This window comes from Callospermophilus lateralis, chromosome 6, assembly GCF_048772815.1.
Source record: "Callospermophilus lateralis isolate mCalLat2 chromosome 6, mCalLat2.hap1, whole genome shotgun sequence".
In the NCBI taxonomy this organism is placed as follows: Eukaryota; Metazoa; Chordata; class Mammalia; order Rodentia; family Sciuridae; genus Callospermophilus; species Callospermophilus lateralis.
In genome coordinates this window covers 77947940-77967656 of record NC_135310.1, presented here as the reverse complement: position 1 = coordinate 77967656, position 19717 = coordinate 77947940, and the positions used below count along the sequence as shown (strand labels likewise).

At 33.5% G+C, this 19717-nt stretch overlaps 1 protein-coding gene across 4 annotated transcripts in view; it reads left to right on the top strand.

The window, feature by feature from the left end:
• Positions 1-19717, top strand: part of Cyb5r4 (cytochrome b5 reductase 4) — an 87171-nt gene that overhangs the window by 20053 nt on the left and 47401 nt on the right. For 3 of the 4 annotated variants that reach the window (XM_076858454.2, XM_076858456.2, XM_076858455.2), the window contains exons 4-7: positions 1162-1243; positions 12853-12882; positions 17839-17899; positions 19225-19282. In XM_076858454.2, coding sequence (XP_076714569.2) covers positions 1162-1243; positions 12853-12882; positions 17839-17899; positions 19225-19282 — 231 coding nt within the window. The remainder of the gene's footprint in view (positions 1-1161; positions 1244-12852; positions 12883-17838; positions 17900-19224; positions 19283-19717) is intronic. The other variant, XM_076858457.2, reaches the window with a different exon arrangement.

The following is a 19717-nucleotide window of genomic DNA, read 5'->3' as shown; positions in this document are numbered from 1 at the left end:
ATTTGACAAATTAAATTTCAATTTATATTAATAAATGAGTGCCCATTATAAGATATTTATATTTGTACACTAATTTTCTGTTTTAGTGTTACTTATATACTCAGGGTGATAAAGATTCTGATATCAACATTTTTGACCTGATATTTTAATGTTTATATAGTATTTTACTGGGTAATATATTATGATTTTCCTTTACTGATCTTTTTACAATTGAATATTTAGATTGTTCCAGCATTTCATTTATTTAAATAATGCTGTGATTGAGTGTTGTGGTATTTGCATCTTTGTGTAAATGCAAATATTTTTTCAAGTAAATTCCTAAATATATGAGTGAAAGACCTATTTATTTTAAGGCTTTTAATACATATTGAGAAGGTGCCAACCAAAAAGATTATTTAAATCTAATTCCCTCCAATGTTGTCTGGCAGCAAATATTGTCATTTGTTTTCCTTGAAGTACCTCTTGCTTTGCTCATTTTCAGAAAAGTGTCTGCTAAATACCCAAATCTGAATAACCAGTTTGCTTATAAGTTCATGTATAAATGATTTTTCATGAGAAAAGCCCTATTCAGTTTGCAGATTGAGCAATTTCTTATGTGTTTTTCCTTAAGATGATCATCATACTTTATAGTAGAAGTATGTTTTGAGACCTTCCTATTTTGCCACACAGAATCTAAAAATATCCACACTAAATGGTCCAGGTTTAATCAAATTAATAATTTTTATATTTTGTATAGGATAGTCTTAAATATCATCCCCCCAAGTCTGTGGTGGCAAAGAATATAAAGATTACTAGAACATTTAGGAGCCATTGCCTTGATTTAGTGGGATGCTAGCAGTTTTGCCCACTGTTGCTTATAGCATCATTGCTGATATCAAAACAGTGAAAAAGGTGAGTGACATCTCACTATTCTCATGAAACTAATTTAGACTTTGTGTATACCTAAAGAGGTGTTAAAAACTTCCAGAAATCTGTAGAGCACACTTTTGAGGACACTCTTTTAAAATTGTCTTTGTCTATTCTGCTTTCCTATCACTCCTTGTTGGCTAAGTGAAACTGCCCCAGAGCAGTCTCAGAAGGTTGTTTTTTGTTCATAATTAAATAAGAGCATCCTGTGAGTTAGAGTTATGTTGCATTTCTGCCATTTATCTCCCATGCCAGGTTCACCGTTGGGTCAATTATGAATCCATGCTGAAAGAATGCCTGGTTGGCAGAATGGCAGTTAAGCCTGCCATCCCAAAAGGTAAGTAAGTGCTAGTGTTAAACTGGCATTATTGATGTGTGATATATAAGTAGTATTTTTCCCCTTGGAGTTCAATAAATAGACTTAAATAAATCATTGTATTTTCCTCATTTTCATTATCTTTCTGCTCTAGCTACACTAAAGGTTTAATTTTAGTTCTTCTTAAGAATTATGTTTTAAAATTTTAACACTTTTTTTTGAGAATTCATAGTGTGAGGAGTAAGCATTACAAAAGTAAGAAAACTTTATTTACTCTTTATTTAGTTTTAATTAGTCTCTTAGTCTGTTGTTACATGGGCAGATTGGCAAAAATATTTAGTTAGGGTTGATTTTTAGACTTAAATTTGTTGATTGTGAAATATTCACATGATTAAAAAATCTGAAAATATGAAAAGTTATACAGTAAGATTTTTCCTCCTTCTTTGTGTCCACTTTACCTGATTGTTCACATTCCTTAGGCCCTTAATAGAGAATACCCCATTCTTCTATTAAACTTCTTTCAAAGTATAATCATTTTCTCCCCCTTACCTCTGAGTTGGGGCTCCATAATCTAAGTAGTCATGTCTTACTTCCTGACCTTCTTTCAGAAGAGCACACTTTGAGAATTTTAGACATGGAATTGAAGCACAAGAAATAGCTTGTATAATCCCTTTCTATGAAGGAATGTTAGTCGTTTCTTTCGAGTAACTCCTAATCTTGACACTCAAATTAGGAATAAATTGGTACAACTAGAGTCTTCTGCTACTTATTTCAGTGAGTTTATAATTGAAGGATTGATTAGCAGAGGCTTCTCAATAGAATGAAACTAGCATAAGTATATCTAGATTTGAACCATAGCACCATGACATATTAGCTGTGCAATCTTGAAGCCAATTTCTACTTCTAATTTGTACGATGATTCATAATATTAGGAATTCACGTGAATAAATTCCCTTGCACAATGAGTGGAATAGAAGATAAGTAAGGATTATTTTCCTTCCGATCACTGCAAAACAAATAAGCAATATGTGTATATAACAAAGTAAATAAGTTTGAGCTTTGTGTTTGAAAATTCTTCTAAACCCACTTACTTTTGTAAACCAGTCCCCTTTGCATCTACATTGGCTCCTATATTCACTAATTAAGTGCCAGCAGGAGAGATGATCCTAACCAAAATTTCTTAACAACTAACTTTACCAAATCCTCAGTGTTATGAACCTTCATAATCTAGTAGTAAAGATCATGTGTTCTTCTATGATGCCATTCAGGGTGATTAGAAAGTATGGTCACGCTCCTTGGGTATGACTGTAGTTTGGATCTGGAATGTTTCCCAAAGACTCATGCATTAAAGGACTGGTTGCCAATGCAGGTGGAAATTTTTGAAAGTGATTAGATCTTGAGGGCTCTGACCTCTCTAAAGGATTAGTCTATTGTTGGATTAATTGCACAGTAAACTATTGGGAGGTTGAGGAAACTGTAGGAAGTAAAACCAGCTGGAGAAAGTGGGTTATTGGGGGTGTGCCCTTGGGGACTATATCTTGTTGCTAGGTGCTCCCCCGCTTTTTTTTCATGGTCTCAATTAGGTGAGCATCTCTACCCAGCCACATGCCTCCCTCCATGATCTGCCTCATTAAAGGTCCAAAGTGGTGGCACCAAGTGTCCATGGACTGAAAGCCATGAGCCATGGTCCAAAATAAATCTTTTCTTCTTTAAGTTGTTTAATCAGGTACTTTGTCACAGGATAGAAAGCTAACTAACATAGGTGTCTACCCCCTAGAAGAAATTTAATTAGTAAAAGAACTTTTCTAACTTTTTTCTATCTCTCTGGAAATGATAGAAATCTATCTTCAGCATGCTTGATCAAATACAACAAACATAATTTTAAATTACAGGTTACTCTGGGTATTGAAAAAGAGAAGGATTTTTGCAGTATTCACCCAGCAAGGAGTCCAGAAACTGTTAAACTCAGATTTGCCTCTTGCATCAGTTGGTAGCAGGAGGATTTATAGAAAGAGAGGGAAGCAGCTTCTTGTCTATTGGATGTTGAGAAAGAGGAGTTTTAGGTTTGTCTTATGCAGAAAATTTCCTTATAAGGAAATTCCCAGATTGAAAAAAAAAAGTCAGGGAGAATAGCAATCAAGAATGATAACCCCCCACTTCCTCAAGCCCTTATATAGGTACTAGGAACTTAGAGCCACATAGGAATTTCCATAGTCACACAGGAATGGAAGACATTTTTGAGTTCATAATAGGCAGGAACATCCCTGAGATGTTGGAGTGTCTTTTCTGTCTTAATCTTGTTTACAAGGTGATGGAGAAGAGGAAAGATAAATTTCTGAGAATTTAATACCAAGCAAGGGCTTGCTCTCTGCACAAAGAAGCCATTACTGAAACTCTGGGTGTTGAAAAAGAGAAAGATTTTTGCAGTATTCACCCAGCAAGGAGGCCAGGAACTGTTAAGCTCAGATTTGCCTCTTGCATCTCTTGGTAGCAGGTGAATTTATAGAAAGAGAGGGAAGCAGCTTTTTGTCTGTTGAATGGTGAGAAAGAGGAGTTTTAGATTTGTCTTATTCAGGCATAGATGGTCATCATGCCTCTTCACAGATTGCATATTTCTTTTACTGGGGAAGTTATCATGTTTTGCATGGAGGCTTTTGATTTTATAATGTCAAAAGGTCATTGACTGGAGGAACTGTCTTTTTCTGTAGATGTTCTTTCTTTCTTTTTTTTTGTCACAGTTATGAAAAGCTGACTAATCCAATAGCTTAGGCATTTTGTTATTTATGAAATTTAGGTTCAGGTGTGTTCTAGTTTAGCTGATTTCAGTCCTACCCACCTGTGAGTTTAAATGTACTACTTATGAGTTTGGAATAAGCATTTGGGATTCAAATATCACACCTATGTGGTCTCAGAAACTCCAAACCAAGAAGTAAAATGGTCTCTTGTTATTGGTTCATAGGCTTCCTGGCAAATATATGCATAAATTTTTAATGAAGTAACACATTTCATCCTGAATCCCTAAAACCCCATAGATACTGATCAGATAGTTATTAGTGCTCAATAAAAAATTTGAGAACACATCCTCGCCAACATTTATTGTTGTTTGTCTTTATAATAGCTCCCATTCTGACAGGAGTGAGAGGAAATCTTAGAGTAGTTTTGATTTCCATTTCTCTAAAGGTACACTCATACATTGCTGGAGGGACTGCAAATTGGTGCAGCCAGTATGGAAAGCAATATGGAGAGTCCTTGGAAACTGGGAATGGAACTACCATTTGACCCAACTATCCCTCTCCTCGGTCTATACCCAAAGGACTTAAAAACAGCATACTACAGGGACACAGCCACATCCATGTTTATAGCAGCACAATTCACAATAGCTAAACTGTGAAACCAACCTAGATGCCCTTCAGTAGATGAATGGATAAAAAATGTGGCATATATACACAATGGAATATTCCTCAGCAATAAATGAGAATAAAATCATGGCATTTACAGGTAAATGGATGAGTTAGAGAAGATAATGCTAAGTGAAGTTAGCCAATCCCCCCAAAACAAATGCCGAATGTTTTCTCTGATATAACAAGTGTGATTCATAGTCGGGTAGGGATGGGGAGCATGGGAGGAATAGACAAACTCTAGATAGGACAGTGGGGTGTGAGGGGAAGGGAGGAGGCAAGGGGTTAGCAATGATGGTGGAATGTGATGGACATTATTATCCAAAGTACATGTATGAAGACATGAATTGGTGGGAATATACCTTATATACAACCAGAGATATGAAAAATTGTACTCAATATGTGTAATATGAATTGTAATGCATTCCACTGTCATTTATTTTTTAAAAATTGAGAACACGTGAGGAAACAAATCAGAAACAATTTGCAGAATTTCACCCCTAGAATTTTATCTAGAATGAAGATAGTTATGTTTTAAATATTTGGGAAAATAAGAATGATCTGGTAACATGAGTGGAAAATAGCCACGTAGAATTGAAAAAGAACTGTCTAGAACATCTAGAAATGAAAAATGAAACTGGTGAAAGTAAAAAGGATATAGCATGAATAGTCAAATAAATCAAAAATAGAAGAGTTCAGTAAACAGCAGGATTGAAAAGCAGAACCTATACAGAATGTGGCACAGAGACAAGAAAATATGCAAGAAACCTGAACACCAGAATAATAAAATCTAACACTTATAGTCAAATTTCCAGAATGAAGTAGTAGGAATAAGGAAGAGGTAACATATGAAGGGTCAGTGGCTTTGAATTTTCCAGAATTGATAAAAGTATAAATCTAAGTTTAGCTAGTTCAGCAAATCTGAAACAAGGTAAATGAAAGAGAAGCAACATATAGACTCTTTGTAGTGAAACTATAGAATATCAAAGATAATGAGAAAATAGGTAGTCAGAGATAGGTAACCATTAGTTAGTACATTGACAACTAGTTTTATTTACTAGCTACTGTAGCCAGTTTACTAAAACAATGGTAGACGCCAGTGGAATGGTATGTTGAAAATATTGAGGTAAAAATAACTGACAACTTAAAATCATTCAGTAACAAAGATGAAACAAAGTTACATAATATCAGCAAAAAACCCAAAAGACAAAATATTAAAAATTTTTAAAAAACCACAAAAATCCAACAAACTGTTTTTCCTCATCAATAAAATGGGGTTTAAGAATAAATATCCTGGGCTGGGGATATAGTTGAGAGGTAGAATACTTGCCTAACACGAGCAAGGCCCTGAGTTCAATCCCCAGTATGGCAAAAAGAAAAAAAAAAAAAAAAGCAAACTTCCTAATGTTATTGTAAGGATTGAATAATCTTTGCTACATAAGAAGCAACAGATGATGGAGAAAATTGAAATGGTTATTGCATTGTGGCTATCTTTGCCCCTCTTTCTTTGATTCTTTCTCTACAGTTATTGGGTATAAACTAGCATGCAGTGATCTATTTTACTATGAAATATGCTTATATTTCTGTGAAAATTGAAAGGTTATTCTTATTATTAACAGGACCTGTAAGAGTGGAGTTGTGAATCAGTCTGTGCTTCACCATAAAATCTTTTGGGATCATGAATATTTTCTAGGGTGAGGCCAGTAGTGGATGGGGTGATATGAGAAATCTTGAAGGCATTAGGAAGCAAAGATAAGAATTTTACAAACCAGAAGAGCATTGGTTGTAAGTAAAGGGACTTCTGTAACAGTGGAGACTTAAGATCCACCCACAGAAAGATTGCAAATTAGACTAAATAGCAGTGGATTAGGGTGTATTAGTGTATTAGGTAACTGAGCCTAAACTCCAGGCTGACCAGAACAGGGAGACATTATGAAAGGGACAAAGCAACTAAGGAGGAAGATTGAATGTGTCAGAAATAAGAAAGCTGTTTTAACAACCCCTTGTATGCCTTTCATCATAGGCAACGATGAATCATCAGTCTCTGCTGGCCTGAGACTCACCAATAGAGACTATTAGATGGTATAACTGTGTAATTGTCCAAACTGGGACAGTTTTAAGGATGAAAGCAGGCTCTATTAGTAATTATGCTGGCAATAGAGAGTAATCTGTGGCAAACCAGGGCATGTGTTTCTCTTACAATTAGAACTCCTAAGTGATGGTGAAAGGAGACTGTTGCTGAAATGGAACTTGGTGGGGGAGGTGGTAGATATACTGAAGAGGAATTTTATACATGGGCTTCTTTCAGTATGACAGCCTGAAATTTTTAGATGAGGTGAGCTGTCAGACCCCAGTGCAGGGATCCAGAACTGGCATTTTGGGGGATCACCAAATTAGGCAGTTCTATGTTAGTTCTAAGTTTATTTGATGGTTTCTATTGTGGCTTTGGAGTAATGCCTGTGATTCAAGGAATAAAACTGGACAGTGAGTAGACTCAGAATATACAACATAATGTTATTACTAAGCAAAGAATCAGCTTTGCTTATTATAATTCTTTGTTTAAAAGCATTATGATTTATATCAGGCTTTGTGAAGTATTATTAATAACAAATAAAGAAGAAACTTTGCTTGAAAAGGTAAGCTTCAATTATGGTAATTTCTATGGTGGAACACTTCATTCTCTGATAAAGATGAAAAATTAGTTCTTATTCTGCCCTTATTCTTTGGCTGTCATTATTGTAGCTACTAACCACATGTGGCTATTGAGCAATAGAAATGTGCCTAGTACAAATTCAGATATAATGTAAATTTAAAATAAAATATCTCTGGATTTTAAGATAGTTTGGAAAAAATAGAATGTAAAATAATATATAATCTTTACATTGTTTACATGTTGAAATGATAATATTGTGGAAATATTGTCAAAACCTATTACTAAATTTAACTTGTTTCTCTTTTATTTCATTAAATTGTTATTAGATTTATAATTATACATTTGGCTTGTCTTATATTTCTTTTGGACAGCACTGTTCTAACCCATAAGTGTACTTTAAAAACATAATATAATATTTTAAAAAATAATTATATTTTCCAGTGGCATCATGTAGTCTCAGAAATGTTTCTTCTTAATTTCTCTTTGCTTTATTGTAGTTTCTATTGCTTTATGTTTTTAGGTTTCATGGTCATTCCCTAGCATTTAATGACTGTAAACAATTTAGAACTGTAGATTAGTAGAATAGTTGAAGATGGAAGGATTTAGAGCTTTTATTACACTTCCAGTTGAAAAGCAAAGATACTGAGGCTTATATGTGTACATACTTTACCAAAACTTGAGTTCCTCTTTTATCATTCCTTCCTTCCCCACTCCCCCCCCCCCCACTTCCTTTCTTCCTTTCTTGTGCTGGGAATTAAACCCAGAGTTATTTAATTGGAGAAGCCTAATGTTTGAAGAAATCATAGGCACCTTTTTGCTTTAATAATGTTAACCACTTTTGAATTATTTATTTTCCTTTGTTCTTAACCACTAGTATATCAACTAGAGTTGATTTTCTTCCTCATGGAACATTTGTCAATGTTTGGAGACATTTTGATTATAGCAACTAAACTAAATACTACTAGCATTCTGTGGATAGAAAGAAGTCAGGGATGCTACTAAATACTCTACAATGCAAGACAGAATTTTACAACAAAGGATTATCTAGCCCCCAATGTTAGTAGAGCTGAAATGGAGAAAACATCTTGCATGTAGTAGTTCTTTGTTTAAAAAAAATATATTAGTGGCACATGCAAGCTAAGCTGGTTTGAAGACAGTGGATAGCTCTCTGGTTCATCCCAGGTAAGTCAAACCCTGGCATCTGTAGAGTCAGAGATTTAGATAGACATTGCACCAATAAGGTGATGAGTCATTAATTTCCAGGTGTCCTGTTCTGTCACAGCACTGTTAACATGCATAAGAAAACTGTTAAATGGGCCAACTGCCAGCTTGCAGTTCAAATTCTTGTAAAACCAGAATTCTTTTTATAAGGAGCCTAAGTTTCCTCATTGGTAAAATAGTATAATTCGGGTAGACAAAGCACAAGCTTCAAGGCTAACTGGTAAGGGAGAAGCAAGAATAGTGGAGAGCAGGGACAGGTGGTCATAATGAAGTGGTCATAATGAAAGGCTTTACTAAATGAGCAGATTTACTGTCTCAATCTGGCTGACTTAATTTGTTCATGCTGCCATAGGACCCATTATCTTGGTGATTTCTGCCAGAAAGATTAAAGGGAAATGTAATTGGTTAGGAGGCAGATGCAAGCCCAAATAGGAAGTGTGTCTTCTGGTGTTGGTGTGCCTGACTGACATTTTGTGTCAGCATTTGTTTTGTTTTCAGATGTCTTAGTCACCTTTTTGTTGCTATGACAAAATATATAAGATGATTAACTTAAAAAGAGGAAAGATTTATTTTGGGTTATGGTTTCAAATCTTCAGTCCATGATCACCTGGCTCCATTGCATTGGGCCTCAGGAAAGGCACAATATTATAGCAGCAGGAACCTATGAAAGAGAAAGCTACTCACCTCATGATGTCCAGGAAGCAGAGAGACAGAGGAAAGGGCTAGGGACAAGAATACAGATTTCGAGGACATGCCAAACGTGACTCACTTCTGCTTCCTGAAGTTTCTACCACCTCCTGATAGTGCCACCAGCCAGGGACCAAGCCTTTAAATACGAACCTTTGGGGGACATTCCAGATCCAAACCATAACATCATGCAAAAATGATTTTTAAATGTGTATATTCATGTGTAGGTGATTCCACACAAGGAAGAAATTGTTAGACACTCAGAGGATAGGACAGGAATGGAAAAATAACTGACAAATTGGAGAATTGAATGAAAAATGATGAGGTTAGCTGACTGAGGAAGAAAATATAAACTTCTGGAAGTGTGGTTTATAGTATGATAATTAAATGAACAGTGGAGGAAAAACTGATTGTAGAATATGTAAGTATCTGGTACTTTTAAATCTTTTAATCCTGGATTTTTTTTCAGAATATATGTTTAAACCTTTTTTTCCCCCCAGTGCTAACAGTTGAACCCAGAATCTTACACATGCTAAGTCAGTTCTCTGCCACTGACTGAGCTACATACCCAGTTTTTATTTTTAACTATTAAGTCTTCATTTTAATTCTGTTAGTAAACTGCCTCTAGGAGAATGTGTAATCCCCAGCATTTGAAGTTAAAAGAGATATATAGAATATAAAGGAGATTCAGAAGGTATTTACCAAGATGAACACAGGAAACATAGGTTAACGATAGCTTAAAAGCATGGAATTTATTAAATTTTATAAGATTTTAGTAGTGAATATGTAATTAAAAACAAAAGCAAGAATTAGCATTGTGTTTCTTTAAGACAAGTTTTGTTTATAGATATGGAAGATGAGAAAACAATGGTTATTAAACACACTGTAGAGAACCAGTGAATCTTCTGGCAAGAATAAATAGTCAAGGGCTGGAATTGTGCTTAGTGGTAGAGCACTTGCCTAGCATGTGTGAGGCACTGTGTCAGATTCTCAGCACCACATATAAGTAAATGAATGGAAAAAGGTCCATCAACAACTGAAAAAAAGTCTATTAAAAAAAAAAAAAAGAAAGAGTAAATAGTCAAGGGAATCTAGAATGGCAAAGTTTGAACTTTGTGAAGAAGATCCATGGTGTTAAGACTGATCTCATATCTGATAGTTACATAATACCAACCTTTTAGAATAAGAAAAATAAGAAAATAATGAGAAATGTAATTACAAGATGAATAAAAAGCATTCAAATATAAATTTTCAGAATTTTTCTTTATAGAATGATTTTCTTTGGGGCCGTCTGACAAATGCCTATATTTTCAAAACAGTAAAATACTACTTCCTCAGTGTAGTCCTTTAAATTTTCCAAGTATAATTTATTGTATGATTCTACAATGTTTCCTATTTACCTTTTTAATAAATCTTATCACATAATATTAAAAAGAATAAACATTTTTATTTTTTAGTAAGTAATAAATTCTTATGATTCAAAAAGTTCCTTGTTATAACTGTCTCCCATCAGACCTTTCCCATCCCATGCACACATGAAAGTAACCATGTTATTATAGTTTTATTGTAAATCTTTCAAATTATCTTTATGTATAAATAATTTGAATATATTTTCCCTGTTAAGATGATTATCAATAGATATTTATTAAAAGAATGAGTGTGCTGGTAAAACAGTCTTTCTTTACCCTAGGAGCTCCACTCAGTAATGGTGAACCAGGTTTGGGTCACAGTTAAAAATGCTCATCTAGTCCCCTTACTAATGAAGAGTAGATTGCTGACAGATGACAAGTCAGGCCTTCTTAATGACTCTGACATCTTCAGGAGTAGAGGCTCTTTTCAGAGTAATTAACCAATGTTATGAGAAGATATAAATTTGATTGTTTATGGGGCCAACCAAATGATAGGATTAACTATCAAGAAAGAGTATCAAATTTCTATTCAAGGGAGAAAACATCTCCTGTGACTAAAATTATTGAGATATAAGTATGCTTTAGAGTAAAAAGTGGTCTATATTTCTATGACTTAGTTTTTTTAAAAACAGTTTTAAAAGTAATATTATCTGTTACTTCTTATATTGGAGTAAAAAAGTACTTAGGAAAACATTGACTAATCTTGCAAAATTTAGAAAGTTCTGAAGATTCATCTCATCTAAGGCAAGAAGTGATCACTTGAAATAATGTTTTTTTCCTAGGAAAAAATTATCAGGACAATTTTTCAAAATCTTATGTAACTCTTAGTTTAAAAACAAATTGTTTTTCATGATAAATAAGATCAAACTTTTTTCTGTGTTGTACACTGAAGATAGATATATTTGCTTATGTATTGTGAATTTACTGTTTATTATAAGATTAAGAATCACAGATGCATTAACAGTGATAGATAAAACTGGAGTAAAGTAAGTGATCAGGGGGAGACATCTGTGTTCCTTGCAGATTATAAGATTAGATTTTTATCTGAGGGTTGACAAACAAAGCTCATTTTGAGGGATAATTTAGTATATTTTAAGTCTCATGTCTTTTTGAAATATATTAAACAACAGCATGTCAAAAATAGGGCCAATTTTCAAGGGAGACAAATTCCATCTTTGATTTGTAGTTGAAAGTGGTGGATTTCATTCAGGCCCTTACCCTCTAATTTTTATCCTTGAAGGAGGGGATTTTTTTCGTTACTATATGTTATTGAGATCACTTTCTTTCATAAAGTGATTTTAGTAAAATGGGGAGAATGGAAAGGAATATGATCTGGCCTCCTTAGACATGCTTATTGTGTGATGAATAAGTCAAATAGAAATAATTGTGGAATTTCTGATGATTAGAAAATAGAAGACAAAAAAAATTGGAAGCTTTGACTTAAGGATATTGTTTTATTTTTCTTAAAACAAGATAATGTCAATTTAACAAGTGATGTGACCTTAATGATAATACACTTATAGTTTTTAAGATACAGCTTTGTGAAATTGGCTGCCATCCTGGAAAAAAAAAAAAAAAGAGAAAAAACAAACCTGTTAAATTTTTAGGGGGTTTTAACAGTAATAATTACTTTCAAAATGCATGTGAAAGTCTTAATGTATTTTCATTATTTCAGCTACTTTAATCTTATAATAATGATTTTTAAGTGTTGATAATATTAAAAGAGAAAAACTATAAAGTTCATTTCTTTGGGTTGTTGACATGTGTGTTTCATTTTATGGAATATAGTTTCATAAATCTGTGTATACTAATTTAGAATATGATATCCTAGACTAAACCTGGGTTTTATTTGTTTACTACAGGAATTAACTTCCTCAGCCATTTAGTATAACCCAGTGATAGAGCAATTGCCTAGAGTTTCCAAAGCCTTCCATTTGATTTCCAGCATAAAGTAGGGTAAAAAAGAAAGTGATTAACTAAGGTATTAGAAAAAAGTGACCAAAGAAGTAGAAAAAGGCCCAGTGAAATGAGAGAGAAACATCTGGAGAAATGGCCTAGCTGTCTGTATAGATGAAACTCACTTAGTTTAAACAAAGGCCATCTATTTATTAGACTCATTGCTGTCCTCAGGACTTACCAAAAAAAAAAAAAAAAAATACTTTTAAGAAGGAAGGGCTGTGAGGATTAAATCAAATATTCTAATGTTGTCTTTGACATGATAGTATTCTTAACTGACTTTTCCTCCCCCAAATCGCCCTACAGACTATCGTGAGGAAAAGAGAGTCTTAAATGGTAAGTCACACAGATTTATAATAAAAATATATCATACTCATATGCTTATGTCCAATATTGTTTGACAGAGTTGTCTGGAGAAGTTAGATTTTTTTTTTTAAATCCAAAAGATGTCTTTACTTGCCCAGTCGTAAATAGGATTTGACAGAATATTTTGGGCCCCTTATTCCAACCATTATTCACTTTCACAGTAGTGTTTTCTGTGACTTCCCTGAACACATATTCATTTGCCCAAAGCTTGAATACTTGTGGTGATTAAAATGGTGCTGAATGATACAATGCCCTCAGGCATTTGAACTCACCTTCATTGTTTATACACAGATGTTGAATAGCTTATTAATCTACCAGTCTGTGTTAGCTTCTTCAGCCATTTAGTATGACTCTTAATTTTGACTGACATTGCCCCTATCCTCCCCAAAATTTGCTGTGTTGGTGAATACTGATTCATGAAATGCATGGGGTTACTCTGATTGAATTATGTTATTGTACATTTGTAGAGACATATTTTTCTCTATAGAAATTTCTATAGAAATGCAGCCAATAAACCAGATTGGATGAGTTACTTTTTTCTTTTTGATTAGAGAAAATAGTCTGTATTTTACATGAATTTATGCAATTTTTGATACCTGAAGCTGTTGTCTGATGGTATTATACTGTATTAAATTAAGGATTTAGTTTTCATCTGATGATGGACTCCTTTGTGGTACTACAAAAGTAACAAACTTGGAATGGAACCACCATTTGACCCAGTTATCCTACTCCTTGGTCTATATCCAAAGGATTTAAAATCAGCATACTATAGTAATGCATCCACATCAATGTTGATAGCAGCTCAATTTACAATAGCTAAACTGTGGAAGCAATCTAGGTGCCCTTCAATAGATGAATGGATGAAGAAACTGTGGTATATATACACAATGGAATATTACTCAGCATTAAAAGAGAATAAAATTATGGTATTTTCAGGTAAATGGGTGGAGTAGGAGAATGTCAAGCTAAGTGAAGCAAGCCAATCCTCAAAAAACCAAAAGCTGAATGTTCTCTCTTATAAGTGGATGCTGCTCCATAATGTGGGGGACATGGGAAAAATGGAGGAACTTTGATGGGGCAAAGGGGAGGGAAAGATGGGGAGGGGGAATGGGGGTTGGAAAGATAGAGGAATGAGATGGACATCATTACCCTAGGTACATGTATGACTGCGCATATGGTGCGATGCTACATCGTGTACAACCATAGAACTGTAAAGTTGTGCTGCAGTCGTGTACAGTGAGTCACAATGCATTCTGCTATCATACATATCTAATTAAAATTTAAAAAAGAATGAGTGAACCCCATAGAAATATATTAAAAAATTATTAACACTGGGCATTTTCTTTCCCACCACATGTGTCTGTTACCTTCCTTTGGATTACTGTATTTAACTAATAGACCAGTTAGAGTTAGGCTTCAAAATGGAAAATAGTGTCTGTTCAGTTCCTTAGCCTATTTATTCATTGGGCTAATTGGTTTTTTTGGTGTTAAGTTTTTTGAGTTCTTTATATATCCTGGAGATTAATGCTCTATCTGATGTGCAGGTGGTAAAAATTTTTCTGAAGGCTCTCTCTTCATGTTCTTGATTGTTTTCTTTGCTGTGAAGAAGCTATTTAATTTGATTCCATCCTATTTATTGATTCTTGATTTTAATTATTTTGCTATAGGAGTCTTATTAAGGAATTTGGGTCCTAAACTAACATGATGGAGATTTGGCCCTACTTTTTTCTTCTATTAGGCCCAGGGTCTCTGTTCTAGTGCCTAAGTCCTTGATTCACTTTGAGTTGAGTTTTATGCAGGGTGAGAGATAGGGGTTTAATTTAATTTTGCTACATATGGATTTCTAGTTTTCCTACTACCATTTGTTGAGGAGACTATCTTTTCTCTAATGTATGTTCTTGGTGCCTTTGAATAAATACAGTCGGTCAACAAACATATGAAAAATGGTTCAACATCCCCAGCAATTAGAGAAATGTAAATTAAAACTACATTAAGATTTCATCTCACTCCAGTCAGAGTGGCAATTATCAAGAATACAAGCAGCAATGAATGTTGGAGAGGATGTGGGGAAAAAGGTACACTTATACGATGCTGGTGGGACTGCAAATTGGTGTAACCATTCTGGAAAGCTATGTGAAGATTCCTTAGAAAACTTGAATGGAACAACCATTTGACCCAGTTATCCCATTCCTTGGCATATACCCAAAGGACTTAAAATCAGTATACTACACTGATACTGCTACATCAGTGTTTATGGCAGCTCAGTTCAATAGCTAAACTATGGAATCAATCTAGGTGCCCTTCAAAGATGAATGAATGAATGGATAAAGAATCTGTGGTATATATAAACAATGGTATATTACTCAGCGTTAAAGAAGAATGAAATTATGGCATTTGCTGGTAAATGGATGGAGCTAGAGAATATAATGCTAAGCAAAACAGGCCAATCCAAAAGAACCAAAGGCCAAATGTTTTCTCTGATACATGGATGCTAATTCACAATGGGGGGGGGTAGCTAGGGAGGTAAATAGAGGTACTTTGGATTAGAAATAAGGTAGGGGAGGTCTGTAAGTAGGAAGGAGAGTAGAAAGAATCCAACATTATTAACCATTATGCATAAATGGTTACACGACTGGTGTAATTCTATATCATCTATAATCAGAAGAATGAGAAATTATACTCCATTTATGTATGATGTGTCAAAATGCATTCTACTTTCATGTCTAACTAATTAGAACAAATATAAAATAAGGAAAATAATACTCCAGAAGTGATCTGGCTAGCATCATTACCACTTGTAACTTGTATCCTATAGTATTAGAATACTTATCTATTAGATATTTATTAGCTGCCTCACACTTTGACTCATTTAAATCTATTTGATAAGTCTGTGTGTTTGTGAATATGATTTGCATGCCTTCTGTGTCATTATTTCAACAATTACTTAAAATACTGAGTGGGATAGACTACTTTCATATTCCACAAGAGACCCAATACCTTCAAATCACTGTTAATCATTACCAACATTTTAGGGAAGGAGAATGTTTGTTCAGTCCACCTTATTTTACTTACTTATTTTCTTCCACTTCACATTTACCCCATATTCTTTCAACTTATCCAGAAGGATATTGTAGGATTGGTTAGTTTTTGGTTTTCTTTTTGCAAATGTTGAAATCAAGACACATTTCTGTGGCATATGACATTACTCTGTGTAATGTCATACTTTTTATGGTACTGTATAGTTTTTAAAAAATTTGTTCTTTTAAATATACATTTATGTATTTGAATATATATCTTAATATATATTTAGTTGTCAATGGACATTTTATTTTTTTTTATATGTAGTGCTGAGAATTGAACTCAGTGCTTCACACTTGCCAGGCAAGTGCTCTACCATTAAGCCACAACCCTAGCCCTAATTTGTTCTTTTTAATATACATAATAATAGAGTATATTTTGACATATTTATACAGACATGGAATATATCTTATTCTAACTGGGATCCCAGTCTTGTGATTGTACATAATGTGAAGGTTCATTGTGGTATATTTATATATGTACATAAGAAAGTTGTGTCACATGCATTCCACTGACTTTCCTATTCCTATCCTTCTCCTTTCCCTTCATTCCCCTTTGTCTGTTCCACTAAACTTCTGTCCACCCCTACCTGCTTGTTGTGTGTTAGGATCCACGTATCAGAGAACATTCAACTTTTGGTTTTTGGGGATTGGGCTTATTTCACTGTGTAGTTTTTTTAAAGAAGGTCTGGAAACTGTCTCATGAGTTTTGGGGAAGAGGGAACAGTGGTTTATAAGATCACAGTGCTTACACTGTGCTAAAATTCAGATTTTCTCATCCTAATCAAGTCATATAAGATGAAAATTGATTTATAATTTATGAATTCTGTTGATGGTTTTTTCTTACATAAATTTATATCTTACAGCACTTCTTAAATAATTTAGTAAGATTATCTTTTGTTGCATTTGCCATTTTAGAAAAAAGAATAATGCTTGCCCTGCCTTTTATTACACCTATAGTTTTGTGGTAAACAGTCAGCATCAGAGTACCTTTAAAATACCATGCTGAAGTAGACCCACAAGAATGAGTAAAGACTTAATTAGAATAAGATATATTCCATGCTTATATAAATATATCAAAATAGATTCTATGTTATTCTGTTTTAAAAATTAATAATAAAAACCAGCTTTCCAACTCCAAAAATGAAAAACGATTTTAAAAAAAAGAAGGAGTAAAATAGAAAAGAATTCCATGTTAGTGAGATAGTAGAGCAACTGGAACTCTCAATGTGGCAAAAATTGTAAATTTAGTACAACCACTTTGAAAAGTTGCTTAGCAGTAGCTACTAGAGTTAAACATACATAAACCTCAGATACTCACCAGAAATGTACAGCACCATGCATAATAGCCCTGATATGGAAATAATTCGAACATCCATCGATGGAATAAATTGTTATATATTCATGCAATGTAGTACTGTTCAGTAACAAAAAGAAAACAAACAAACTACTGGTGCATTCAGTAGCATGGATCAACCTCATTTGTTTGCCCAAAGAACTATAATGTCCTTAATGTAAGACAAAAAAAGCTAGGTCAAAAGAGAGTGCATTTTATGACTTCTTTGTGTGCCTTTTAGTTGAAAAGGGCATCTTAGTACACTAATGGTGTTGTCAAACACAGGCAAAAACTAATCAGTGGTGTTAGAAGTCATAATAGTGACTATCCTTTGTGGAGGGGTAGCTATTAGATAGAAGATTGAAGAGGGTGCTGACTATAAAGGTATGTTTTAGTGTATGAAAATTCATTTTACATCCTTTTATACATTTATGGAATATCAATAAGAAGTTAACTGAAAAAAATTTAATGTTGTTAAGATGAATTGTTGCTATTTTGTTTTTCTTTGTGAAGGCCTGCTTCTCAAGAGCCAAATGACAGACATATCTACCAAAGAAGGTCCTAGTTCCCCAAGGTATACATGCTTGTTTTACATTATTAAAGCTAAATCTGTTCTATGCAAAAATGCATACATCATAAAAAGAAAGTAGTTCTGAGTTTGGTATATTATTTACTATTAATCATTCTTTTTTTGACTCATGAATTATAGTGCCTCATTTATCATGCATTGTTGGAGAATGAGCATTTCCCTAAATGTGAGTTCTAAATATAACTGAAGTTTGATCCATCTTAAGTATCAACACTTAAGATTTTTAAAAAATATTTCTGATTATAAAAATGTACATGCATAGTATAAAATGTGAAAAATATAAAAATACAAAGAAATACAAAAGTAAGTGATGAAATCAGATGTAACCACCCAAACTTACATATTCTTAACACTTGACTTATTCCTTCCAGTTTGGTTTATATAATACCTATTTCATATAACTCTGTTTTTGTAATATTGGTATTATAGTATATTTTGTGAGCAATTCCTTAGGTCTTTAACTATTCTGTGAAAGTATTTTTTGTTTGCTTTTCATGATATAACCATACCATAATTCAGCAATTCAGTTTTTTGGTTTTATTAATTGTTAATGGAAATCTTTCAAAATGTATTAGACACTAGTTGTCTTAAACATTTAACACCAAATTAAGCAATATATGTACACTTTTGTTGATGACATTTCAAATGCCCACAGGACCCGGTGTGTTCTCTGAAGTTCTTTTTCTTCCTGCCTTTCTCCCCACGGCTTTCTATATTATTCTTATAGAGGCATTCTACTATACTTTTAAGTTATTTTATGACAGTTTTAAGTTAAGGGACTGAGAGTGCCTGCTCTAGATTCATGTATTGCTGCCTGTGTGTAGCTAATAAGTTCAGAAACAGTATTGATTTTATCAATAGCTACAGCAAAACAGAAGAACTTCATTTTATCTGAAGTTTTATTATAGACCTATTAAACAACCTGGATGAGTTAATTTCTATAGTAGCAATGTACTTGTGACAAGGAGTGAAAGTAACAGCATGTAGATTTCTTCATGCTTGTTAACAAAGCATGTATTACTCTGATAAAAGATTTTAGCAGGAAGATATGTAACCTTTCATAACTGTCTTATCTTGGTTATTTTGTTTTTATTCAAATACATGGAAGTTTAGATACTTTAAATTTAGAAATAATTGTCAGCTATCTAATGAATACTGTAACATATTAACACCACTGTTAATTTTAGAAAAATTTTAGAAAATTTTAGAAAAATTAACAGTGGTGTTAATATATATTTCTCACTATAAATTTTAAACATTTAATGATCATTATCAATATGAATATTCATTATTTTCTTAATGTTTTACAGCTATGACTGGTTCCAAACAGACTCTCTAGTCACCATTGTCATATATACTAAACAAAAGGTAAACATGTTTTTAAAAATCAGGGGAAAAGGGGCTGGATTTTGGTTCAGTGGCAGAGTATTTGCCTAGCACATGTGAGACACTGGGTTCGATCCTTAGCACCATGTAAAAAGAAATAAATAAAGTTATTGTGTCCAATAAAATATTGGAAAAAATATTTTTTAAAAATCAGGGAAAAAATAAATACTCATAAATGATAGTCATGTGCCAGGTCCTTTTGTAAGCACTTTTCTTATATTATTTACTTCTCACAACTCTGTGAGGTAGATACTGCTATTATCCCTATTTTACAAACAAAGAAAAGAAAAAGATAATAATTTACCCAAAGCTACACAGTAGATGGCAGATCTAGAGTTTGGAACCCAGGCAGTGTGGCTCCTGCCTGGCATGTGTGTTCTTACTAGCCATGCTATCGCCTCTTAAAAATCTAGACTG